General features: G+C 43.8%; 1 protein-coding gene across 3 annotated transcripts in view; it reads right to left on the minus strand.

The window, feature by feature from the left end:
- Window positions 1–26,636, minus strand: part of TMEM44 (transmembrane protein 44) — a 54,289-nt gene that overhangs the window by 16,513 nt on the left and 11,140 nt on the right. For 2 of the 3 annotated variants that reach the window (XM_077290359.1, XM_077290357.1), the window contains exons 4-9: window positions 15,267–15,421; window positions 12,434–12,520; window positions 11,419–11,589; window positions 8,993–9,148; window positions 8,385–8,483; window positions 7,283–7,459 (exon numbers count right to left, since the gene is read on the minus strand). In XM_077290359.1, coding sequence (XP_077146474.1) covers window positions 7,283–7,459; window positions 8,385–8,483; window positions 8,993–9,148; window positions 11,419–11,589; window positions 12,434–12,520; window positions 15,267–15,421 — 845 coding nt within the window. The remainder of the gene's footprint in view (window positions 1–7,282; window positions 7,460–8,384; window positions 8,484–8,992; window positions 9,149–11,418; window positions 11,590–12,433; window positions 12,521–15,266; window positions 15,422–26,636) is intronic. The other variant, XM_077290358.1, reaches the window with a different exon arrangement.

Consider the following 26,636-nt stretch of genomic DNA (forward strand, 5'->3'; position numbering starts at 1 on the left):
GTCCGTATCGGAGACCGGTTGCCGTGGGTGACTGCACCACCATGCTAGGGGTGCCAGGCCTTTTGGCTTCGCTTGGCTCCATGTTACTTCACACAGGCTGAGCTTTGCAGAGCCACCTGCTCTGCAATTTTGCAAACCAAAACTAACACACACCAACCCTTTGCTGCAGGGTTTTTAAACGGAATCTGTGGGTTGTAAAACCTGGCCGGGAGGGAGCGAACTGCCCCACTACCATCCTGTAGTTCACTCCAAAAATAAAAACCCTTAACAGGTTTTACTAAACATTGCCTTGGTCAAATAACTTGACCAGATCCACACTTTTATTTTGCACTGCAGCCACAGCTATGCCTGTGACTGCAATGCACTCCAGCGGATTTAATACTCTGCTGTGCGCATTCTGGGCACACATAGCGACCCTCGCATATAACACCTCTCACTGCCTCACATAAACCCCCCCTTCTCCGTTCAAACTTGTGGGGTTGAACATTTGTCACCATACAGGGGGCACGTGACAGGGCATTCGCATTTCCCTGTGACTTCCCTTCGATGTTCCATGGTGAAATTAAAATTCTGCAAAGATAGAATCTATCTGGTGACCCGAGCATTCCTCTCTTTAGCATTTCTTATCCATATCAAGGGTGAATGATCTGTCACCAAGGGAAACGGTCGACCGAGTAAATAACAGCGTAGGGACTCCAAGGTCCACTTAATGGCGAGGCACTCCTCCTCCACGCCGCTATAATTTTTCTCAGTCGGGGTGAGTTTCCTACTTAGGTAGGTGACCGGAAGTTCCTCCCCATTCACCTCCTGCGACAGGACCGCTCCTAGGCCCATGTTAGATGCATCATCTGTATGATGAAGCGTTTCTGGAAGTTGGGGCTAATGAGGACGGGCTGTCAGCACAGCACCACCTTCATGGATAGATACGCTTCCTCTGCCTGCGGGTTCCACCAAACCATGACCGACTTTTTTCCCTTGAGGAGATTCGTTAGGGGTACTGTTCTCCCTGAAATATTAGGTATAAACCACCAGTAATACCCGCTAATTCCGAGAAACGCTGTCACCTGTTTGGTGGTAACAGGTCAGTGCCAGTTCTGAATGGCCTCGATTTTATTTATTTGGGGTTTGATAACCCAACGGCCGATCACATATCCCAAGCACCAGGCTTCCTCGAGCCCTATCACGCATTTCTTGGGATTCGCCATCACGCCTGTGCCTCTGAACGAATCTACTACCGCTTGTATCCGGGACAAGTCGGTATACCAGTCAGTACTAAAGATGATGATGTCATCCAAGTACGCGGACGCATACTCCGATGAGGTTCTAGCACTATGTCCATCAACCTCTGAAACGTGGCTGGTGCCCTATGTAGTCCAAAGGGCGTTGTTATGTCCGGTGTTATGAAGGCGGTCTTTTCTTTTGCTGACTCTACGAGGCACCTGCCAATAACCCTTGGTCAGATCGAGCGTGGTAAAGTACTGGGCTCATCCACCCGGGGCATTGGATAAAGATTGAACTTTGACACCTCATTTCATTTACGGAAGTCATTACAGAACCGTAATGATCCATCCGGCTTTGGAATTAACACAATCGGGCTAGCCCAGTCACTCCGGGATTCCTCAATTACTCCCAGCTGGAGCATTTGTTTTACCTCACTCGCGATGGCTTGTCTCCGGGCCTAGGGCACACAATATGGTTTCATTCGCACCCTTTTGTGGGGCTCGCCCTGTCATGCTAGATGACAGAGGTACGACTGGGTAGTTCTGAGAATATATCTGCATTCTCTTGTACTAATTTCAGGACCTCTCGATGCTGCTGTTTTGAGAGAGTGTCTCCTATTTTTACCTCTCTCAGCCTTGTCCTTGGCCCGTGACCGAGTAGTCCTTTCCATTCTTTTATTAGGTTCACATGATATACCTGTTCGGGTTTTCTCTTCCCGGGCTGGTAAACTCGGTAGTTCACTTCCCCCACTTTTTCACGAACCTCATATAGACCTTGCCACTTGGCCATAAATTTACTCTCTGCGTTGGGCACTAGCACCAGATTCCCTTCCTTAAAGGATCTGACTGTGGCCCTTTTGTTATATGTGCGTCATGGGCATCCCTCAGATGCTCCTTTACTATGGGTCTGATTGTCGCAATCCGGTCCTGCATACTTGCCACATGCTCGATTACACTCCTATGTGGTGTTGGCTCCTGTTCCCATGTCTCCTTTGCTACATCCAGCAACCCCCTCGGATGCTGGCCATACAATAGCTCACAAGGAGAAAACCCTGTTGATTCCTGTAGTACCTCATGGATAGTGAACATAAGATAGGGCAATAACATGTCCCAATCCCTACCTTCCTTGGAAGACCTCCTTTTTGAGCATAGACTTGAGGGTTTTGTCGAAGCGCTCAACTAATCTGTCGGTCTGGGAGTGATACAACGACGTGCGCAACTGCTTTACCTTGAGGAGTCTGCACAGTTCCTTCGTCACCTTGGACATAAAAGGAGGAGTCCCCTGATCAGTAAGGATCTCCTTCCGTAGCCCAAGGCGACAGAACATGGCAAACAATTCCTGGGCTCTAAGCTTAGCTGAGGTGTGCCAAAGTGTAATGGCCTCCAGGTACCAGGTGGTGTACTCTACGACCACTAATATGTGTTGGTGGCCCCGGGCAGATTTTACTATGGGCCCTACCAGATCCATCGCAATCTGCTCAAAAGGTACCTCTATGATGGGCAGAGGTACCAATGGACTCCAGTAGTTCATGGTGGGTGAGGTTAGTTGTCACTCTGGACATGTATCACAGTACCTCTGGACCTCCGCGTAGACCCCAGACCAAAGAAAACAAAACGCTGCAGTAGGCGCTCCTGTCTCTTTTTGGCCCCCCAAGTGCACTCCCAGCATGTGGGTGTGAGCCATTTTGTGTGCGATGGTAGGATTGGGGCAATACCTTCTTCCACCACCTCATCCTGGATTTTATTTGCCCATGCGGGGGAAAAACTGCCGCGACACCCGGTTACTGAGCCACTCCATTTATTTCTATGATCCTTTCTAGTGCCTGGGCCAGAGTGGGATCCTGGAGCTGAGCTGTCCCGAACTTACCAGGGGACACTTCTAGATCGGGGATCAGTGGGGTCTCCTTGACCTCTCCTGCAAATATCTCTAGGGGAAATCTATCGGGTTACACTCTGTCCCTATGTTGGCGACCCCTACGGCAGGTATCCCTGACTCGGGATCCTCGGGTTCCACGCCCGGAATAACATTTACCCTACCTCTGGTCTCCCACAGCTGTCTCAAATCAGCTGTCATGTGCCAGAAAAGATGTGAGCTCAGCCTGTATCAAAGGGGTTAAAGTCATCCGACTCCGCCTCTACTTGTGATAAGCAGCACACTGTAAATAGACTAAGTACATAGAGAGCCTGGCAGGGTGGGGTTATCTTTCTCAGCTGTACTTCATGTTACATCTAAGAACTCTGGAGAGTGTCATAACTGCTGCACACAGTAAACTAAATGATACATTGTTGGATTCAGGGTTTCTTTTCCTAAATCATACTGCTCTCAGATGAGGTAGCAAAAACCTGCAGACATTCCCTTTAAATGCTAGGAGGCAGAGATCTTGAGAACTGCAAGGAACTGATCCAACAGTATTTTGTAATATTGTATGACTAAATAGCATACAAAGAAATGCATTTGCTGAAATTGTATTCTCCTTTAACAGATCTCAAAATGATTGGATCGTTAATAATCTTTACAAAGCATTTTCCTAGCTTTTGCTTTTCCCAACAGTTACCTTTTTTTGCGTATCGAGATATTAAACATTGCATGCTACAAAATATATAATAAACTAGCTGTACTACCCGGCTTCGCCCGGGTTAATGACTGCTGTTCGCAAAATAGAATGTGTTAACAAAAATTTATTCTGCACACAAAAACCACAAAACAAATAGATAGAAATGTAATTATTAAAAGGCAAAAACTAAGCTAATAGAAGCATTTCTTAACATATATTAGCTTTGTTATACTGAGAATGTCTTTGTTGCCTATATTAACCAATCAGAGCTCAGGTTAATTAACTGTAGCAAAATAGAAGCTGAGCTGTGATTGGTTGCTATTGGCAGCCTGATAAATCCCCAGCCAACAGGAAGCCCTCCCCCCTGGCAGTATATATTAGCTCACACATACACATAATAGACAGGTCATGTGACTGACAGCTGCTGTATTTCCTATATGGTACAATTGTTGCTCTTGTAGTTTGTCTGCTTATTAATCAGATTTTTATTTTTGAAGGACAATACCAGACTTGTGTGTGTTTTAGGGCGAGTTTCATGTGTCAAGTTGTGTGTGTTGAGTTGCGTGTGGCGACATGCATGTAGCGACTTTTGTGAGATGAGTTTTGTGTGGCGACATGCGTGTAGCAACTTTTTGTGTGTCGAGTTGCATGTGACAGGTTAGTGTAGCAAGTTGTGTGCAGCAAGATTTGTGCATGGCGAGTTTTGCGCGTGGCGAGTTTTATGTGTGGTGCGTTTTGAGTATGTGCAAGTTTTGTGTGAGGCAACTTTTGCATGTGGTGCAACTTTTGTACATGTGGCAATTTTTCTGTGTGTGCAAGTTTTGCATGAGGTGAGTTTTCCATGAGGTGAGTTTTGCACGTGTGGCGAGTTTTGCGTGAGCCTAGTTTTGCATATGGCGAGTTTTGCATGTAGCGAGTTTTGCGCGTGGCGAGTTTTGAGTGGTGACTTTTGTGTTTCGACTTTTATGTGGCGAGGTTGGTGTGTGTGTGGTGAAATGTGTGCTGAGGGTGGTATATGTGTTCAAGCACGTGGTAGTGTGTGGCGCATTTTGTGTGTGTGTTCATATCCCCGTGTGTGGTATCCCATGTCGGGGCCCCACCTTAGCAACTGTACGGTATATACTCTTTGGCGCCATCGCTCTCATTCTTTAAGTCCCCATTGTTCACATCTGGCAGCTGTCAATTTTCCTCCAACACTTTTCCCTTCACTTTTTCCCCCCATTATGTAGATAGGGGCAAAATTGTTTGGTGAATTGGAACGCGCGGGGTTGAAATTTCACCTCACAACATAGCCTATGACGCTCTCGGGGTCCAGACGTGTGACTGTGCAAAATTTTGTGGCTGTAGCTGCGATAGTGCAGATGCCAATCCCGGACATACACACATACATACATACATACATACATACACACATTTAGCTTTATATATTAGATATACCTGTATGTAATCTCCTGTATATAGTATATACCTGTGTGTCATCTCACCTATATATAGTATATATCTGTGTGTCATCTCCTCCTGTATATAGTATATACCTGTATGTCATCTCCTCCTGTATATAGTATATACCTGTATGTCATCTCCTCCTCTATATAGTATATACCTGTGTGTCATCTCTCCTGTATATAGTATATATCTGTGTGTCATCTCCTCCTGTATATAGTATATATCTGTGTGTCATCTCCCCTGTAAATAGTATATACCTGTGTGTCATCTCCTCCTGTATATAGTATATACCTGTATGTCATCTCCTCCTGTGTATAGTATATACCTGTGTGTCATCTCCCCTGTAAATAGTATATACCTGTGTGTCATCTCTCCTATATATAGTATATATCTGTGTGTCATCTCCTCCTGTATATAGTATATACCTGTATGTCATCTCCTCCTGTATGTAGTATGTACCTGTATGTCATCTCCTCCTCTATATAGTATATACCTGTGTGTCATCTCCTCCTGTATATAGTATATACCTGTATGTCATCTCCTCCTGTGTATAGTATATACCTGTGTGTCATCTCCCCTGTAAATAGTATATACCTGTGTGTCATCTCTCCTGTATATAGTATATATCTGTGTGTCAGCTCCTCCTGTATATAGTATATACCTGTGTGTCATGTCCTCCTGTATATAGTATATACCTGTATGTCATCTCCTCCTGTATATAGTATATATCTGTATGTCATCTCCTCCTGTATTAGACCTCGTTCACACGTTATTTGGTCAGTATTTTTACCTCAGTATTTGTAAGCTAAATTGGCAGCCTGATAAATCCCCAGCCTACAGGAAGCCCACCCCCTGGCAGTATATATTAGCTCACACATACACATAATAGACTGGTCATGTGACTGACAGCTGCCGGATTCCTATATGGTACATTTGTTGCTCTTGTAGTTTGTCTGCTTATTAATCAGATTTTTTTTTTTGAAGGATAATACCAGACTTGTGTGTGTTTTAGGGCGAGTTTCGTGTGTCAAGTTGTGTGTGTTGAGTTGCGTGTGGCGACATGCATGTAGCGACTTTTGTGAGATGAGTTTTGTGTGGCGACATGCGTGTAGCAACTTTTTGTGTGTCGAGTTGCATGTGACAGGTTAGTGTAGCAAGTTGTGTGCAGCAAGTTTTGCGCATGGCGAGTTTTGCGCGTGGCGAGTTTTATGTGTGGTGCCTTTTGAGTATGTGCAAGTTTTGTGTGAGGCAACTTTTGCATGTGTTGCAACTTTTGTGCATGTGGCAATTTTTCCGCGTGTGGCGAGTTTTCCATGTGGCGAGTTTTGCATGTGGAGAGTTTTGCGCGTGGCGAGTTTTGAGCGGCGACTTTTGTGTTTCGACTTTGATGTGGCGAGGTTGGTGTATGTGTGGGGAAATGTGCGCTGACGGTGGTATATGTGTTCGAGCACGTGGTAGTGTGTGGCGCATTTTGTGTGTGTGTTCATATCCCCGTGGTGGTGTGGTGATTATCCCATGTTGGGGCCCCACCTTAGCAACTGTACAGTATATACTCTTTGGCGCCATCGCTCTCATTCTTTAAGTCCCCCTTGTTCACATCTGGCAGCTGTTAATTTGCCTCCAACACTTTTCCTTTCATTTTTTCCCCATTATGTAGATAGGGGCAAAATTGTTTGGTGAATTGGAAAGCGCGGGGTTAAAATTTCACCTCACAACATAGCTTTGACGCTCTCGGAGTCCAGACGTGTGACTGCAAAATTGTGCCTGTAGCTGCGACGCCTCCAACACTTTTCCTTTCACTTTTTCCCCATTATGTAGATAGGGGCAAAATTGTTTGGTGAATTGGAAAGCGCGGGGTTAAAATTTCACCTCACAACATAGGCTATGACGCTCTCGGGGTCCAGACGTGTGACTGTGCAAAATTTTGTGGCTGTAGCTGCGACGGTTCAGATGCCAATCCCGGACATACACACATACATACATACACACACACACACACACACACACACACACACATACATTCAGCTTTATATATTAGATAACAGAAAAGAGACTACAAACCTCTAGGTCAGTAGTATTGGAAGATGCATCAGATGAGCAGGATGGGGAATTTGTAGAGTGCGTGATACGCGGAGGCGGATACACAGACAGGTCAAGGTAACCGACAGGTTCCTGATGATTAATGTGCATAGGGGTAGTCTGTCCATCCCCAGGGAGTCTCACTGCTCCCATATCATTCTGAATATTAAAAAAAAAAAATGGGCGAGTTTCAGTACTGGGTCAAAACACATTCTTAATTTATATAAAATGTATCCTATAACAGATCAGTCTTTAGAAAATAGCATGTTCTTCAGTACTCTCCACTAAATATCCATAAGGAGACAGTCCTTTATAAAAACCATGCCAGCACTATATCTGTTACTGGTTCAGTGACTGAAAAAATAATTTAATTCGTGCACAAATGATAGGACTACGGTGCACCCTTGGTGTGGCCAAGAGTTTGATGCCCCATTATGCCACCTGATATGCATATTGGGGGCCTTCTGATTGACCACGCTCGCTTCCCAGTGTCTCCGCAAGAGAAATTGACATGCTGCTGTCTTGAAAGACGCGCCGCATGTCAGTGTCTGTAAGTGATCCACGGGCGTTGGTGGACGCATAGTGGGCATGGGATGTCTAAAAATCCAATCCACTATACTGTAACATCTGGACGCTGCGAGTTGGATGCTGTATAAATATGCAGCGTCCAACCCGCAGCAGTTCCGGATTGTGGGCACATAGCCTTATACACCTGGAAGTGAATGGTACATACTCTTGTTCACCGATAGATTAGATGTTTACACGGTCAAAAAAAAAATAGTTGTTTGCAGTCCATCAACTATGTACAACAGGCGATGTGCTACACACAATATCTTTGCTGTATGATGACAGCCTGATCATAGGAAAGTTATTCTGTCCCCATACAATTTCTATCATCTAAATGCAACTTTGTAGTATCCAAAACTGAATTCCGGAATCCTTTGGCCATACTGTCATACTGGGATTGTTTTGTGGGTCAATGGTTTGGCATCTATATTTTTCATTCTAGAATTGGCAGATTAAAAAAAAAAGAAAACAAAACAAAAAAAAATGTGCTGTTGAAGAGAAAGATTATTATTATTACCTCTTGCACTTTCTCAACACTCAGCCTCACAAAACGGCTAAGTGATACCTTGCTTAAATATCTGTTAGGAGCCATATTCAGGGGGGTCCAGTTTGAGGTCTGGAAAACAGGGTTTGACAATAAACAGTTATTACTTAATGATTGTCCATAAACAGAGCTTTGCTTAAAGAGGAACTGTCACCAGGTCAGAAGAATGGGCAGTTTTTGCTTTTATTATACAGTATATACGCTGCTCCCTTGAACAGTTTTTTTAACTAGCACATGTCTCCAGAGATTTGGACCCTCACGGGGTAGCAATGTAGAGCAGCCTAAAGACAAGATCCCAGAGAATCCTGTAAGCATCGCTCCCTTGAAAAAGACCCTAAAAATTAGAACTAAATGAAAATGGTCATATATCTGGAAGTGTATGACAGATAAAAAATAAAAACTCCAAAACTAATGGAATATTCAGGATTAGAGGGAAGAATTTAAGAGCAAAATCTGGCCACGTTCCACCTACTGACAGGTCCTCTTTGCATCATGACGATGACTTGATAGAAGCTGTATATCTGAAGCCTCTTATAGCTCTAACCCTTTAGAATGTCCTACAAATAAACATTACAACCAACCTTTGCATCAGTGGTAGTGCTAGGGATTCGTGCCCCTTCTACCATTTGTTCTTCCACCGCTAGCAGCTCACAGCTTTCTTCATTCAGTGATGCATCCAATACAAGTCCCAGCTGCTGTACCAGCTTATTCTTCATTATACAAGACAGAAACACTAACTGCAGATATGACAATGTCAAGGATGACACCAGATTTCATACTGACAGAAGGGCAAGATATAATCAAGAGACCGTGTATATATTTCAATCCTCATTTTATTCTAGCCTGTCAATTACAGGTGTCACCTTGTGTAAGAATGTTGGACTGTACTAACACATTCCTACCTCTGAAGCTGCAGTCAACATAGTATATATAAGTATATATATATATATATATATATATATATATATATATATATATATATATATTAAGGTATTGTTATCTGATAATGTATAGAACATGAGTAATGTAGAGGTAATACTTAAGTGTAACCTGTATACATACACATATGTATACAGCATAGGGTGAGATCTAGATTAGAATTTAGGACAGTAGGCCTATAACATACTGGTATAAGACTAACTGTAATTAGCTGGGGACATAAGGTAATGTACAGCCAGCTAATGTTTGGGACTAGCCCACAATGGGATAGGGCTAATGCTAGTATAAAGCAGACGACTTTCTGATAGTCAGGTAGGGAAGTGCAGTAACCGGGGTCAAGTACAAGTGCAGTGGACTGCTGGTGACAGCAAGGAACTGTCGTTCATGGCAGTGGGAGGCCTTACTGAAATCTCTTGGGGTATGTGCACACGATCAGTAAACGCTGCGGGTTGGACTCTGAATAATTATGCACCATCCAACCGCAGAGTCCAGATGTTACAGCATAGTGGATGGGATTTCAAGAAACTGGAGAAGCCACAGCATGTTTATTTACCTTGCGGAGACGTGAGCCTCCGCAAAATAAATGTCACCCGTACAATGTATTGGATGCGGTGAATCTGCACGGTTCAATGAACACATGCAGATTCACCAGAGTTCAATAGCCGGCATGTGTCCATCCAAAGATCTGCCAATTCCTGATTGTGTGCACATACCCTTACCATTCCTGCAATATCTGGAGCTCAGGTAAAGGTACTAGGAGGAGTTCCTTATCCTTTCGCATACAGGAGACGACGGAAATGGAACTGTGAGAAGGGAAGGTAGAGGATCATGGGTGCACTGAGGGACAGGAGGAGAAGTAGCAATGTTGGAAATGGACTGTGTTAAAGAAACAAAGAGTGTTGTGCCTGATACTGCTGGCTGCAATCTGATGAACTTGAACTGTCCAGTTGTAAGGTGTCCAGGATGGTAGCCATGGGCGAGCCGCTGCTTCTTCGCATCCTCGCACCCCACAACTAATGTCCCAGTCCATATGTATTGTGCTATGAGGTTTGCTTTGCACTCACTTTCAGGCCAGAAGTCTCCGCTGATCAGCTGCACACACATCAGAGGACGCCTGGTTCTTTATAACAAATTCAACTTTACTGCTCAGTTCAGATACAACAGTCTTTAACACACAGTTTCTGGCACAGCACCCTCCAGTTCCAGTTTCATCAACACAGTAGATTTCTAGCCACTGCTTATGTTCAGCTCGGACTGTCTCTATGTTTGATCCTCTTGTCAGCACCAGGGATTTCTCATCTGGCCCAACAGCATCACCGAGATCCGCTATGTTTCCCCTCACGTGGTTCCCCATCCGGCTTTGTCTGTATGGAAGGGATTAAGGCAGACTTCTCAGTGCCTGGAAATTTGGTACAAAGTAATGTTGGTAGAACAATATCTACTCCACGTGCCTCCAGCAGCTTGAACCGAAACCTCATACTTATTGTGTCTGACTAAACAATTAAATGCTTCCCCTTTGCTTGACATGCCCCCTCCAAATACTGGGCTGGTCCCAGACATTTCACTGTATCTGTTCCTGTGGTCTGTTGCTGGAATAATCTAACCTTTAACCTACATTCCAGCACACAGCTTGCATTACTTTCCTACATTAACACTATGCAGAAGTGCAGTAGGGTTGGGGAGAGGTAGATGGGATTGGAAACTAGAGATCCCAGGTGGCCTCAGTGCAGGTCTTACAAGCTCTGTAGGAAAGAGCTTGTAAAGTAAAACACTGTGCCCATTCTGTGTAAAATAAGTGGCTGGTCCCCATGGCAATGTGCTGAAAATAATGAAAATACAGATATTAGGAGAACAGAGGCAGACCGAAACAAAATATTTTACAGCTGCTGAGTCCAATTCACTGGGGCAATATGGTCTCACAATTTGGTTGATCAGTAGAGGTCCCAGGAATGAGACCACCATGAGAAACTGATGTTCTACCCTAATGAAAAGCTATCAATAGAATAGTTAAAATCTTGAAATAGTCACATATAATAAAGTAAGCTGCTCGGCTCTGTGTAAAGGATACAGCAACGTCCAGGGCAGCAGCGCCCATTGATATAAGGAACCAAGGGATCGCTTTGACAAAATATTCCGAGCGGCGATCATGTGACATGATGGCAGCTGCATACATCAAACTCGCCAAGGCTGAAAACAGCACGGCCCACACGCGAATGACCGGGAACATCTGTCCTCTGCACTGCAGACAAATGTGCGAACAGATTAGTGTGAAACACAAACCCCATTTGCAGATATAGAGTATAGAATCTGATAATAGTCATTTCTGAACATACAGCGGAATTGCTTTGGGTGTCAGGAACACACCCTGTTCTGTACCACAACACCGCCGGAACAACTGCTGCTCAGAAATGGGCACGGAGCAGCTGCACTATGTCATTTATGTCGATTTTTGCATTAATAAAAAAAAACCTAAAACTCCTTTGTCTTTTCTTTCACTTTTATTAAGTATCCACTGATCATTGTCAACCACTAATAATTAGCAACATTTATGATAAAACAAATCCACACACTATAGGTAGAAGTGCACAAAATGATCCAGCACAGCCCACAGCAGAAATGTTTTACATACTGTGACTTTCACCCAAACGCTCACTGGAAAAACTTGAATATCAACTAAACCTACCCTAAACGAAGAGCTGAAGATCCCCTATGTAATGTGTGGTATGTAGATGTCCGGAGATGTCTGCACAGCAATACGTGCACAACAGCTCAGCTTTGCGGTATATATGGACGGCTTATTGCCAGTGAGTTCCCAATCTCCTGGTGTTTGGGGATTGATATTGGGACAAATATAGGAAAAGCAACAAAAGGTGCAAATGCAATAATCATAGAATACAAAGCTTTGTACAAAGGGAGGTTCACAAAGCAAACTGTATCCTGCACACAGGACAAAGGGACTCCGTGCTGGACAACCATCATAACACAAACGTCCAGGGACATACCGGTAATTGTGCAGGTCTCGTCCTTTTCCTATCAGCAATTGGCATCTACACAGGCGGTGACGTTTTCGATGGGGAACTTACCACTCTTGTGATGACAGGCACTTTCACTGTCCAGGAGACAAGAACGGCAACAATCCCAAGCGTAAAGCCCACAACATCTGTATTTTCCTAGAACACGATGACATAAAGGCCTTGTCATCAAGTTGTCATGTTATTGTTAGCTGTAGAGAGGTGCTGAGTGTGTGGTCACAGCAGCTGTTGTAGCAGGCCGGTCATGTTCACCTTCTTACATAAATTCACCCTTGCTGCTGCCCTTCCGTTCTTATAATCCCCCAGTCTCTAGCGCTGATAAGTCCAAATATACATTTAATACCAAAATCTTTCTACTATTGTGGAAAATAGAATGAAGCAGAACAAGTGATCATGGTGTAAAATGTTGAGCTTCAAAGGCTTGTCTAAGACTATTTTATTTTTATTTTTTTTAATATGGGCCTAAAAACTAACAATCATGTAGCTGCTAACAGAAGAGCAGGCTCAGAACAGTCACCGACCGCTACTCCAGAAATTCAACTGCTCCACAATGACAGAGCAGCTCTTCTTCTTACAGGCTGCTATGTGTACAGGGCATGACTGCCGACGACATGCTGACTGACAGACGGCTCCCCACAGTTAGGCAGTGGGGAGCCAGAAAACAATCAGCATGACGTCAGCAGCCACACACCATCAACAGAGCGGAGTGGAAGTGAAGCAGCTGCTCTGTCAATGTGGCGTCCGTGGAAGATGCTGAATCACTGGCTGGAGCTGTTTGTGACCATTCTGTACCTGCAAAGATCGGTGCTGGGCACAACAGGGAGATAGTAAAAGTTCTTAGGCTTGTAGTAAAAAAAAAAAATGAATTAGTCCTGGATAAACCCTTTAACAGTGCTATAATAAAAGTCTCTCTACCACAGTAAGATGAGATTTACCTTCATAAGTACAGGTTTTAGATAATGTATTATGTATTTGGGACTTTCCAATACGTCCATATTTTATGTGGATCTCGGATAGCTTGTGCCCCACAAACTGAAATCTACACCAGGCATAGTTTCCCATTAGTGTTGAGCGATACCGTCCGATACTTGAAAGTATCGGTATCGGAAAGTATCGGCCGATACCGGCAAAGTATCAGATCCAATCCGATACCGATACAAGTCAATGGGACTCATGTATCGGACGGTATCCCTGATGGTTCCCAGGGTCTGAAGGAGAGGAAACTCTCCTTCAGGCCCTGGGATCCATATTAATGTGTAAAATAAAGAATTAAAATAAAAAATATTGCTATACTCACCTCTCCGACGCAGCCTGCACCTTACCGAGGGAAGCGGCAGCGTTCTTTGTTTAAAATTCGCGCTTTTCTTTCCTTTACGTGAAGTCCCGGCTTGTGATTGGTCGCGTGCCGCCTATGTGGCCGGGACGCAACCAATCACAGCAAGCCGTGACGTAATTTCAGGTCCTTCAGGATTTTAAAATTACGTTCCGGCGTTGTGATTGGTTGCGTCGCAGTCACATGGGCGACGCAACCAATCACAGCAAGCCGTGACGTAATTTCAGGTCCTTCAGGATTTTAAAATTACGTCCCGGCTTTGTGATTGGTTGCGTCGCGGTCAACCAATCACAAGCCGGGAGGCTGGACACGCGCGCATTTTAAAATGCGCGCTTGTCCAGCCTCCCGGCTTGTGATTGGTTGCGTCGCGATCAACCAATCACAAGCCGGGACGTCACGGGAGGCTGGACAAGCGCGCATTTTAAAATGCGCGCGTGTCCAGCCTCCCGGCTTGTGATTGGTTGATCGCAACCAATCACAAGCCGGGACGTCACGGGAGGCTGGACAAGCGCGCATTTTAAAATGCGCGCGTGTCCAGCCTCCCGGCTTGTGATTGGTTGATCGCAACCAATCACAAGCCGGGACGTCACGGGAGGCTGGACAAGCGCGCATTTTAAAATGCGCGCGTGTCCAGCCTCCCGTGACGTCACGGCTTGTGATTGGTTGCGTCGCCCATGTGACTGCGACGCAACCAATCACAAAGCCGGGATGTAATTTTAAAATCCTTAAGGACCTGAAATTACGTCACGGCTTGCTGTGATTGGTTGCGTCGCCCATGTGACTGCGACGCAACCAATCACAAAGCCGGGACTTCACGTAAGGAAAGAAAAGCGCGAATTTTAAACAAAGAACGCTGCCGCTTCCCTCGGTAAGGTGCAGGCTGTGTCGGAGAGGTGAGTATAGCAATATTTTTTTATTTTAATTCTCTCTTTTACACATTTTTACATTAATGTTGTTTCGATACCGATACCACAAAAGTATCGGATCTCGGTATCGGAATTCCGATACAGCAAATATCGGCCGATACCCGATACTTGCGGTATCGGAATGCTCAACACTATTTCCGATATAATTTTTGTTGTTAATTATAATAAAATAAGACACCCTCTCCTATTACACCCCATGCTATAATCTTAGTAAATTATTATACTAAATTATACCCGGACCTTCTGTCTTCCCCATTATCCCGTAGAATGTAAGTCCGCAAGGACAGGGTCCTCTCCTCTCTGTACCAGTCTCTCATTGCAAATTTGTTTACAGTAAACGTTATCTATAACCCTGTACATAACCCCTTTTCTCATGTACAGCACCATGGAATTAATATTATTATTATTATTATTAATAAATAATGTGGCAAAAAAAAAATCAATAAGAAAAAAAAATAAAAAAAAAATTGCACTTTAACACCACTACTGTGGTGTAAAGCCGTTAAAAAATGGCTCCCTGTAGGTCTTGAAAATAGAACAATGGATTTCATACACTTTGGGTACCCCGGAAGGATACACTCTTATAGTAAAGTTTCAGATTAGCATTCTTAATGTAGACAATTACCTGCAGCATTGTCCCGAGTAGCCTTCTACGAGGAGCGTGAGACAAATCAAAAGAAGGACGGTCATTTTCTACTAAGGAATAACAGTACCCTAAACTTATAAGTATAGAGATTGACAGAGCAGAAAATACAGGCTTCTGTTTTCTTCTGGAGTTTCCTGCATAAAGGGAGAAAAAAAAAAAAAAAAGACAATGATGTTCTAATTATGCCCACCTCAACCCAGTTTTACCAAGCAGCAAAAAACAAAGTTAAAATGAAATATTCTGTTACTCCCCCACATAAGAAAAAACATGAGTGCTGTGCACAGTGACCTGTTAACCAGAGGACTGGATTATTGAGCACCCTGCATATGGCAGCCATCTACTACCTGTACCACACTAACTACTAGCTGGGGAGACAGCGTTTGATTGGAGATGGGCTTTAATATATACTACTGATGTTAGCGTAGATTTACAGTAGCATTCTACTGCCTGGTAAAGCCTTGCACACAGTTCTGGTTACATTTGAATAGACTGTTATTGTAGCAGAATGATATACACTATATGCACCCATATAATGCAAATGTATTGGGACACCTACGGCATTAAACCTACAGGAGCTTTTACGGCATTCCACAATAAATAAATAGGCATTAATATTGAGTTGGTTTTCCCCTTTGTAGCTAAAAACAGCTTCCACTCTTCGAGAAGGCTTTCTGCAAAATTATTCCTATGGGGGACAAATCCCACTCACTGAGAAGATGAGATCAGACCCCAATGTTGGAAGAGAGGGCCTGGCTCACAATCTGTTATTGTTCACCCCATTTTTGTTTGGTGTCATTGAGTGTCAGGACTGTGTGTGGATCAGTAACACAGTACATTTCCCACTTTACTTTCCATTCTTCCTGAACTATCCCTATATCCTTTGATCCCGTCAACCCCAGGATTTCCCTTTCAGTCCCACAGTATATCTGAGATCCATTTCATTTCCCTCATGCGGCTCCAGGTTCTTGTTCTTCTATACAGTAGGGGATAAGGTGCTCTCCATAGCACCTGTATCGAGCCGTAAGTTCCAGACATTGCAGGAATGTCCGCAGAGAGTCTTGTAAAGCCTCATACCGCCCAGAACACTTTGTACTCACTTCTGCTATTAGCTCACTGCAACTTAAACTTCACTTTGTCACTTAGCAAACAAACTCTTCTAGCTGCCTAAACCCGGTAGTGGTTCCCTTTTCTTTTTGTTCTAGCCCCTCCCACTGCAGAACCAAACACTTAAAGGGGTTTTCCCAGAAACGAAGATAATTTTAATTCCTTAACGACCATAGGCATTTCTGGTTTTGCATTTTCATTTTTTGCTCCCCTCCTCCCCAGAGCCATAACTTTTTATTCTTTAGTCAATATGGCCATGTGAGGGCTTGTTTTTTGAAGGATGAGTTGTACTTTTGAACGACACCATTGGTTTTATCATGTTGTGCACTTGAAAACGGGAAACAAAATTCCAAGTGCGGTAAAATTGCAAAAAAAAGTGCAATCCCACACTTTTTTTTTGTTCCACCATGTTTACTAAATGCTAAACCTGACCTGCCATTATGATTCTCCAGGTCATTATGAGTTCATAGACACCAAACATGTCTAGGTTCTTTTTTATCTAAGTGGTGAAAAAAATTCAAAAGTTTGTTAAAAAAAAAGAAAAAAAGAAAAAAATTGTGCAATTTTCCGATACCTGTAGAGTCTTCATTTTTTTTGTGTGTGTGTATGTGTGTGTGATCTCTGGTTGGGTGAGGGCTTTTTTTTTTTTTTTTGAGTGCTGCTGAGCTGACGTTTTAAATTATACCATTGTGGTGCAGATACGTTTTGTTCGCCTGTTATTGCATTTAAATGCAATGTTGCGGCGAGAAAAAAAAAAACGTAATTCTGGAGTTTTGACTTTTTTCTCACTACACTGTTTAGCGATCAGGTTAATCCTTTTTTTTTTTTTTTTATTGATAGATCAGGCGATTCTGAACGTGGCAATACCAAATACGTGTATGTAGAGTTGAGCGACTTACTTTTTTCTGATCGAGTCGGGTTTTGCGAAACCCGACTTTGTCAAAAGTCGGGTCGGGTGAAATCGGCCGATTATTGCGAAAAGTCGGGGGCCGACTGAAACACGAAACCCAATGGGGAATCAAAGTCGGCAGTGAGTGGAGGACAGAAAAAAAACCTACAGTGCCCATTTTAATGCCAAAAACATCAATTCTTATTACTTAAGCTTGCCAATCTTAATTTACTTTATAATAATAGTTAGGCATTGAAAACTGGGGTCATTTGGCTAAAGTTGTGGGGGGGGGGGTAGGGCTGGCTCAAGATTTTCGTGGGCCCATGAAACGCGGAATACGTCACGGCGGTGGAGCAGGGAGAGGTAAGTATTTCAACTTTGCAAGTGCTGTGATCCTGAGCAAGCAGGGGGGGGCCCACTCGTTGGCACTGGCACAGGGCCCCTCATAGTACGGCAGTGTGTTTGACGGCGGGTGGCGCCTCCCACTGGCAGAGACACTTTTGCGTACTATGAGGGGCCATGTGCCAGTGACGTCGCCAACGAGTATGCCCCCCCACCCACCTGTTATAGAAGGGTTAATAGTTTGCCTTTAAGTGACTTTTACCATTAAGTGTTAGAATTACTAGAATCTGTTGACGCAGTAGTCTGATGGTCTCCCCCTTCAAGGAGACTACACTTCTTATCATGTATGTTCTCAATAGTCAGTCACAACATGTTCTGAGCTATGGTAAATAGAATATGACCCTGGGTGATGGTGGGGGCTACATGAGTTACATTGAAATGCATTTGATGTATATGGTATAAAACATTGCTTTGGCTTTTTATATATCAGATAAAAGTGACTTGCTCACAGGAATATGTGTGAGGTGTCCTTTGTCTCCAAGCGCGCTTGTAAAATGACGGGCGTAACTACTTGATTTGGGTCTCACTGGTGATATGTCAGCTGACATTTTGGGTCAGAATGAAAACAGCTACGACAGTTTTGGCGCCCAACGTGGGGCCGTGTAACCAGCCTATTCGGAATCCGTATGTGGGAGCTTCCTGAGAGATAGATTGGACATGCAAACGACAGCTGCAGAAAGGTGAGAAATATTATTCTTACAATCTGTTTGCACCTGCAATCTCTCTTCCGGATTTCTCCATACCTCTGGGTAAAAGGCTGTAAACACGGTTCAAAGAATCCACACATCACCAGTGAGTTTTGTGTTATGTCCGTATGAGAGTTGAATAATAGAGTTATAAGATGATAATTGTGATAATTGTTATCTGTATTATTTGTCAATATCCTAATTGGTTGTGTATTTGTTTAGTGTGTGTAATACAAGAGCTGGGATAGGCTCTGTGCAGTGTTGTTATTTTGGTCATTTTGGATTGGCAGTACATTATATGAAGCTGTATTTTGTATAAGGCCGTGGTTTTTGTTGTTTGGCCTTAAAGTGTTTTCAGAGTGTCAGTGGACACTGCTGCAGTTTTATTTATATAGAGTTGTGTTAATTCCAAAGTGCAAAATAGGCAGGCTGTGTGAACCTTGTATGTATGTCCATGAGAAGCTCTGATTGAGATAAGGGATTTTCTTCTTGTAAAATCAACTAAAAAGTGAAAGGAAAAAAAAACAATCCCTGAATGAGCATGTATGAATGAGTCATCACATAAGTATCATTACTTATCTAACTGTTGTTGAAGGTATCATTACTTATCTAACTGTTGTTGAAGGTCCAGGATGAATGAGTTGTGGATATGTCTATATGTGGTTTGGCCGGACGCGGTCAGAATCAGCTTATTCAAGTTGTGCAGTGATTTGCCTGTATAGAGAAATTGTTTTTAATTCCGAGAGGATGAATGTTGGTGTCACCAAGCTCTTATCTGTGCAAAATACCAGATGGGAGGGGGGAAGCGGACCCCTGCGCTAATTGCTTGTAATTTCTCCCCTCGGTGCTGTGGGCTAGAGGAGGGGGGGCATGGAGCTACGCTCAAATATTGTCCTTGGTTTGGTACACGCTGAGAGATTTGTTTTTAAAGCAATAAGTACTGTATGAAATTGAAAGTGATAAAGAACTGTGCCTATTTTTAGAGGAAAACTTGTAAGTGATTGAAAAGATTGGTAAAATATTCACCTGCTTCAAGTTGAGTGATTGATATAGCAAATTGAGGATCAGCAGAGGAGGTAACCAACTGCACGGCTGATGTAGTGTACGGAGTAACCTGCTACAGTCAGTCTACGGCATTAGGTGGTGTAACCTTGCCGTCCATGGAGCTGTGCTAGCCAGCTGATTTACCGAGTGGTAGGTAGTGAACCTGCTCGGTAAAATCCTTTAAGTCCACCGAGTGGTAGGTAGGGAACCTGCTCGGTGTTGTTGAGCGGATAAGTTGAAGCCATGGGCAACTTATTCTGTGTGCAGTCAGGGCCCCCAATGGGATCCAAAAACCGCTGTATAGATTGGAAAAAGGAAGCAGTGAAAGATGTGAAACCAATATTGAAAAAAGGCAAAAATGCCAGTGAGTGGATGTTTTGTTGTACAAAAAGGCACAGACAAAGGACGAAAGTAAGGTGTATTATGAATGTTTTGATGCTTAAAAGTCCGACTATGACTGACACATTACTGCTACGGTCATACCTTTGTATAACCAGAGACCCAGACAAGACAGATGGACTGTGGTCAGACAAACCCAGACTGGAGAAATACTTGTATGATCTGTGCTGCAACCCGACCTAAGAGAATTACACTGAATCCTGTCCGGACAAGATCACATGTAGTGACATAAGAAGCTGACACAGGATTGTGGTTGGTGGATAGTGGGGACATTAACTTTTGGGAGTAGGCTGACAGTAATCCTTTTGGGAAGGAGCTGTAGACCAGCATGTCATGTCACCCCCAACCGGTCATCTAGTCACCCCCACCACCAGAGAACCAACCACAACAGGTAGGGTAAAACAGATACAGGAGTGTTATCCCTGGAGGCCCTCTGACTAGCTAGCTATGCTGGAACAATTGGCTGACCCTAAGAACCAACCTTTCCCATTTTTCAGATAAAGACAATATGATGGACGTATAAGTGCACCCACCTGGGCAGGCCTAGGGAGTTAGTGAGCACAAAAACAGGTGACGTACTAAGATGCAAATTAAGACTTTTACGGATGTGACAAAAGGAGAGAGTGTAGAGATGTACTTTAGACGGTTACAGCTGAAATGGGAAGACATGGGGTACAGTCCAGTAAACTCACTTGATGTTAAAGTATTGGTAAATACATTCATTGACGGTATGACCAAAGACTTACGAGACGCAGTACAGACAGCTAGACCTGAATGGAGGAATGTAGATCCAAAAGATCTCCTGAAAGTTGCTAAAGGAGTTGAACAAACTAGGACAATAAGACTACGTGTCATGTATGCTGGAGTACAAGGAAAACAGTAGAGACGTAATGAGGGACCTAAAGACTTAGAAACAGTAAAGTGCTGGAATTGTGGAGAAAATGGACACTCAGACATCAATATACCACTTCCTTCACCTTCAGACTAGGAAACTGACAACCCAGTGACAAATGTGTGCCCTGTTCTTGTCCCCTCCGGACCTGGTCCGTCCTTGATGGCCACCATACCAATGCCGGGAGGGAAAGAGACAGAATTCTTGATTGACACTGAGGCAGCTGGAACTGTGGTACACAAAGACTTGATAATGCCAGACATGATTACTGACGAGACTGTGGAATGCGTGAGTGTAGAAGGACAAGCGACTGAAGCCCCTATGACTAAACAAATAAGACTAGAATCACGAGATCGTGCTTAGAAGAGCTGCTTACAAAGTTACTGTTAGTGACAATACCCCTATGGATTTGCTGGGAGCAGAGTTGAGTGCTGGCTAGGCCATCATATAGTACTCTCCTGAGGGTATTACAGTCACAAGTCCCCTTTCATATAAACACTTGGTGCAGAGGGACGCCATGGTCTTCCACGTGCACATTATACCACAGGTAAATCATGCCCAATTATAGTTACGCTTAATTCCATTCATTTGCCAGTTTAGTAGTTTCCTTACACAAGGTGGTATAGTTACCGTGTATATCTAGGTTGTCTTCATATGATATATAGTTTTTTAGCCATTCATTATATTGGCTCAAACCATAGTCACTGTTTATTTGTCTTTTCCACTTCCTATACCTTATTGCAAGTAACTGGTATTTGGTATTTTTCAAATCCCTTCTTTTTATATTTGGAACTGTTAGTTATGGATTTACATAGGGCTACTACCTTCTTAAAATAAGTGTGTGCTTTGCTGTGGCCTATGGCATTGTGCTCTCCCATTTTATAACTCAGTATCTTTCGTAAATATATATATTTTCATATATATAATTTTCTTTTGGTAACATATTCTGTAAATCAAATTTAGTTTTCTTAAGAGGTACTCTACCCAATCAAATACGGGTATAAATAGTATTTGGACATTAGTGTCTGATTTATATAAACACTTGTGTAATATTTCAAAAATGGTGTATATGGCAAGAGTGGTGAAGGTAATGCCTGACACCAGAATGTCTGAGGACAGGAAAAAGAGTCAGGTGCCAGACACCGTTTGGGCAAGGGGAAAATCTGATGTGGGTCGACTGCCCATTCCCCCTTGTTTTGATTAAATTAAAAGAAGGAACCACTCCTCTTTGGTTAAAGCAATACCCCCTTAAGTCTAGTCAAATTAATGTCCCTGAGCAGGGATATTAAACAGTGCGTTAAGGCAGGGGTTCTGGTGCAAAGATCTTCCCCCTGCAACACCCCTTTGTATCCCATTAAGAAGGAAAAAAAAAAAAAAAAAAAAAAAGGACCCAAGGGTTCCCCTGACACAGAATAGTTCAGGACTTACAGGCCATTAATGATGTTACAGTGAGTGTGATCTCAATTGTCCCTAATACACACACCGTACGGTCACAAAATGTTTCACAGTCATTAATTTGGCAAATGCATTCTTTTCTGTACCCCTGCACCCTGACTGACGGCATCTTTTCTTTTTTACTCACGAAGGTAAATACTGTTGGACGGTCCTCCCAAAAGGGGGAAAGAACTCCCCAACCATCTATTCAACAGCGATTGCAGGGATTCTTGAGCAGTGGCAACCACCTCATCCACAGACTGTACTATTGCAGTACGTGGATGACCTCTTGCTCTGCTGCCCGGACCAGACGTCCTGCTACAGCTATAGTTTCCTTGCTGTGTTTTTTGGCAGAGAAGGGTTGCAAGGTCTCACGTGACAAATTACAGTATTACAAACAAAAGGTGACATTTTTAGGACATTGTATTGCTGAATGTACAAGACACCTGACTGAAGACAGAAAACAGGCAATACAAAATCTCCCTTTACCCAGGTCACACCAGCATCTACGTATTTTCCTAGGTTTGGTGACCTACTGTAGGCCTTGGTTAAGGTCTGCTTCACAAATGATGCAACCACTCAATGACAGGTTGTCATCAAACCCCTACAATCAAAAAGCAATTGATTCCTTCTATTCTCTGAAGCTGCTCATTGTGTCAAGCCCCGGCCTTAGGCATTCCAAACTATGATCAGCCATTTTTCTTATTTTGAACAGAGCAGGGAGGACATGCTACCACAGTACTGACACAGCAACGTGGAGAGGAACAGAGACCAATAGCTTACTACTCAGCACAATTAGACCCAGTGATTAGAGGGTCTCCTACGTGTGTCTGTGTTGTAAGAGCTGCTGTATTAGTGCTAGGCATGTGAGCTCACACTGACTTTCGTTTGACAATTTGTTCCCTACATGACATTAATGCCATACTCATACAAGTACAACCAAAACACCTGTCTATGGATAAGACAGATCAGACTCGAATTTGTTCTAATACTAATTCCTGAATACGTCACCCTCAAAAGACATAGTGTTCTGAATCCAGCCACTTATCTGCCTGTGGATTCAGAAAAGGGGGAATTGGTGACAGCATTAGAAAAAAAAAAAAAAAGTACACTGGTACGTTGACATGACTGCATAGGAACTGATGAGTCAGGAGACAGTATGTTTTACATATGTTCATGAAAAACCTGTTCCGAATGCATATGTTGAGGTTTTTTATTTTTATAGATGGCTCCAAATACCACCAGGATGGGCAATTCTACACTGGACATGCAGTAGTATCCTCACATGAGGTAATCCGAGTTGAACCACTCCCTCCTCACATGTCGGTACAGGAGGCAGAGTTGAGGGCACTCACTGAGGCGTGTAGAGCTGCTGCAGGTAAAGTCGCTAATATTTACACAAGATTCGAATTGTGCATGGGGAATATCCCATGATTATCACCCTGTCTGGAGAAGCAGAACGTTTCTTACATCAGCCGGTAAGCCCATTAAAAATGCAGAGCTGGTGAAACAATTAGTGGAGGCATTGACGTTACCAGTCTAGGTTGGCATCGTCAAGGTAACAGCACACACGGACGGTGACTCTGTGGAGGTAGAGGGCAACAGAAGGGCGGACGATGCTGCTAAAGTAGCAGCACGGCGGCCTAGGGAGCAGTGGACGGTGGCGGAGAGTCAGCGTATTCCAGCCACACTGAGCCTAGATGTCCTGAAATCCCTCCAGCTGCCCAAACAGAGAAGGACCACGGGGGAAAATGGGAGCTGAGCTAAACTCAAGAAGAGTTTTGGGAGAATAAGGATAAATTGTATATACCAAGGTCCCTGTTCCTAATTATGGCACAAGCAACACTTGGCCCCACTCACACCTCAAAATGTCACATGTGTCCATGGTAGATGCCTTCTGGATCGCTCCTGGTTTCAGTTACGCAGCAGCAAAGCTCGTACGGTCATGCCTCATCTGTGCACAGCACAACCCTGGTAAAACATTAAAAAAAATCCCTAAGAAAGCGACACCCAGGCCTCTCTACCCGTTTCAGAGACTGCAGACTGACTACATACAGCTACCCAAGGTAGGAGTGTGTGAAAAATGTCCTAGTATGTGTAGATCTCTTCTCTGGTTGGCTGGAAGCCTATCCGGTAAAATGTGCAAATGCTAAAGTGACTGCAGACAAACTAATGAAAGAACTGATCTGCAGGTATCGTGTCCCAGAAACCGCAGAGAGCGATAGGGGTACACACTTCACGGGAGAAATATTGAGGGAAGTCATGCAGGCCCTGGGAGTACAGCAAGCATATCATGCACCATATAGACAACAAAGTAGTGGGAAAGTGGAGAGCCTAAATGGGACACTTAAACTGAAAATTCAGAGGCCATGGCAGACACAGGAAAGAGCGGGATAGAGTGCTTGTCTCTTGCACTCTTGTCAGTCAGACACACTCCAAATAGAAAGACAGGCTTGTCCCCTTTTGAAGTCCTGTTTAGTAGTTTGCCAGAGACTGGTCTGTACTTCCCACAGGTGCTACAAATGCAACACGGTGCTATGACAGCCCATGTCCAGGCCTTGCAGAAAATACTTAATGTGGTGCATAAACATGTGTTTTCATCCATTCCAGATCTTAATGCCAGTGCAGACGCACATCTTCTGATTCCAGGTGATTGGGTGGTCATACACAGACACGTGAGAAGGAGCCTATATCCACGGTTTGACGGCCCTTTATAAAGTCCAGCTGACCACATTCACTTGAGGGAACGCCCACCTGGATCCATGCCAGTCACTGCAAAAAGATATTTTCACTAGCAGAAAGACTGTTGTTCTAATCACCTTGCTGGCAGTGGTAGGATGTTTGCACCTTACAGAGACACTGGATAAACTTTTAAATGTCGACAAGGACAAAACTGCTGGACTGTTGGATCTGTATACACAGCCCAGTATCTGCAAGGACTATGCTGTACTTTGCCATACCCCAGGAGCCAAGGAGGGTATTAACACCACACAGCATACACAATGAGACTTGGACTCAGGTTTTCTAGGTTCCTTAAGGCTCTTAATGAGACTAATACAATATAGAGACTCCTTTTTAAATCCAGCCGATTGGCTTAGCGGCCTAGCAGGATGGATTATTTTTGGTATTTTCCAGACTTGTATGCAAATTTTATTGCTTTGCTTATTGTTTTATGTAGCCGTAAAAGCGCTAATATATGTATTACCTAAGGCTGAACCTTCTGTAGAGTATCATAGGCCCCGTATGGCCACTGCTGACGGGGAAGGTGAGTGTCCACACTGAGGGTGGATGGGCGAAGCAGGTAGAAAGCCCCCTTGTGGGTACTAGACCCATGAGACAGTAGTTCCTTTGTGGACATCAGCTGACCCCGTAGCAAAGGTTATACCATTTACAAAAGGGGGAAATTGTTATAGAAGGGTTAATAGTTTGCCTTTAAGTGCCTTTTACCTTTAAGTGTTAGAATTACTAGAATCTGTTGACGCAGTAGTCTGATGGTCTCCCCCTTCAAGGAGACTACACTTCTTATCATGTATGTTCTCAATAGTCAGTCACAACATGTTCTGAGCTATGGTAAATAGAATATGACCCTGGGTGATGGTGGGGGCTACATGAGTTACATGGAAATGCATTTGATGTAAATGGTATAAAACATTGCTTTGGCTTTTTATATATCAGATAAAAGTGACTTGCTCACAGGAATATGTGTGAGGTGTCCTTTGTCTCCAAGCGCGCTTGTAAAATGACGGGCGTAACTACTTGATTTGGGTCTCACTGGTGATATGTCAGCTGACATTTTGGGTCAGAATGAAAACAGCTACGACACACCTGATGAAGGAACCTGCACTTTCATCTGCACCTTCCTCTTTGTCCCTGTGTAAGGTGGTATAGTATGCGGGAAGGGGAACCAGACTTTCAGCAGGGTCAGATACTGGCTGTGTAGAGTGCAAGGGGAATGTAGTGGTCTGGGTCAATGTACCAGCAAACTCATCTAGCAGTGGCTGGGCAATGGGCAGGATGAGGAGGAAACACAGATATAGGCCCAAATAATAAAGTAGGCTAAATGCAGTTCAAATGTGGTAACAGGACTAAACAGGCGGCATTGCTTTGTTCAGTGGAGGAAAACTGTAATGAGTGGCAGACACAGTTAGTAGGCCCAAATAATAAAGTGGGTAAATGTCTGCCAAAAAATTGTTCATAAATAAAACAGGTGTCATAGCTAGGTACAGGGGTGGGCTCCTCTGCTGAGTAGCAGACAGTGGTAGTAGGCGCAAAGTATTAACTGGTCTAAATGGAGGCCAGGGCCCCTGTATATTTTAACTATCATTTCAACAAATTTGTGTTGGCAGTGCCATTGAAGGATTTAACAGCACAGACTACACAGTGGTGGAGGAGGGAGAGGTGAGTATTGCAAGTGGTAGAGCACTGTTCGAGCTGGGGGGGGGGGGGGGGGAACACTCTCTCGTGGGCGGTGGTACTGGCACAGGGCCCCTCATATTACG

Source organism: Ranitomeya variabilis, chromosome 2 (genome assembly GCF_051348905.1).
Source record: "Ranitomeya variabilis isolate aRanVar5 chromosome 2, aRanVar5.hap1, whole genome shotgun sequence".
Classification (NCBI taxonomy): Eukaryota; Metazoa; Chordata; class Amphibia; order Anura; family Dendrobatidae; genus Ranitomeya; species Ranitomeya variabilis.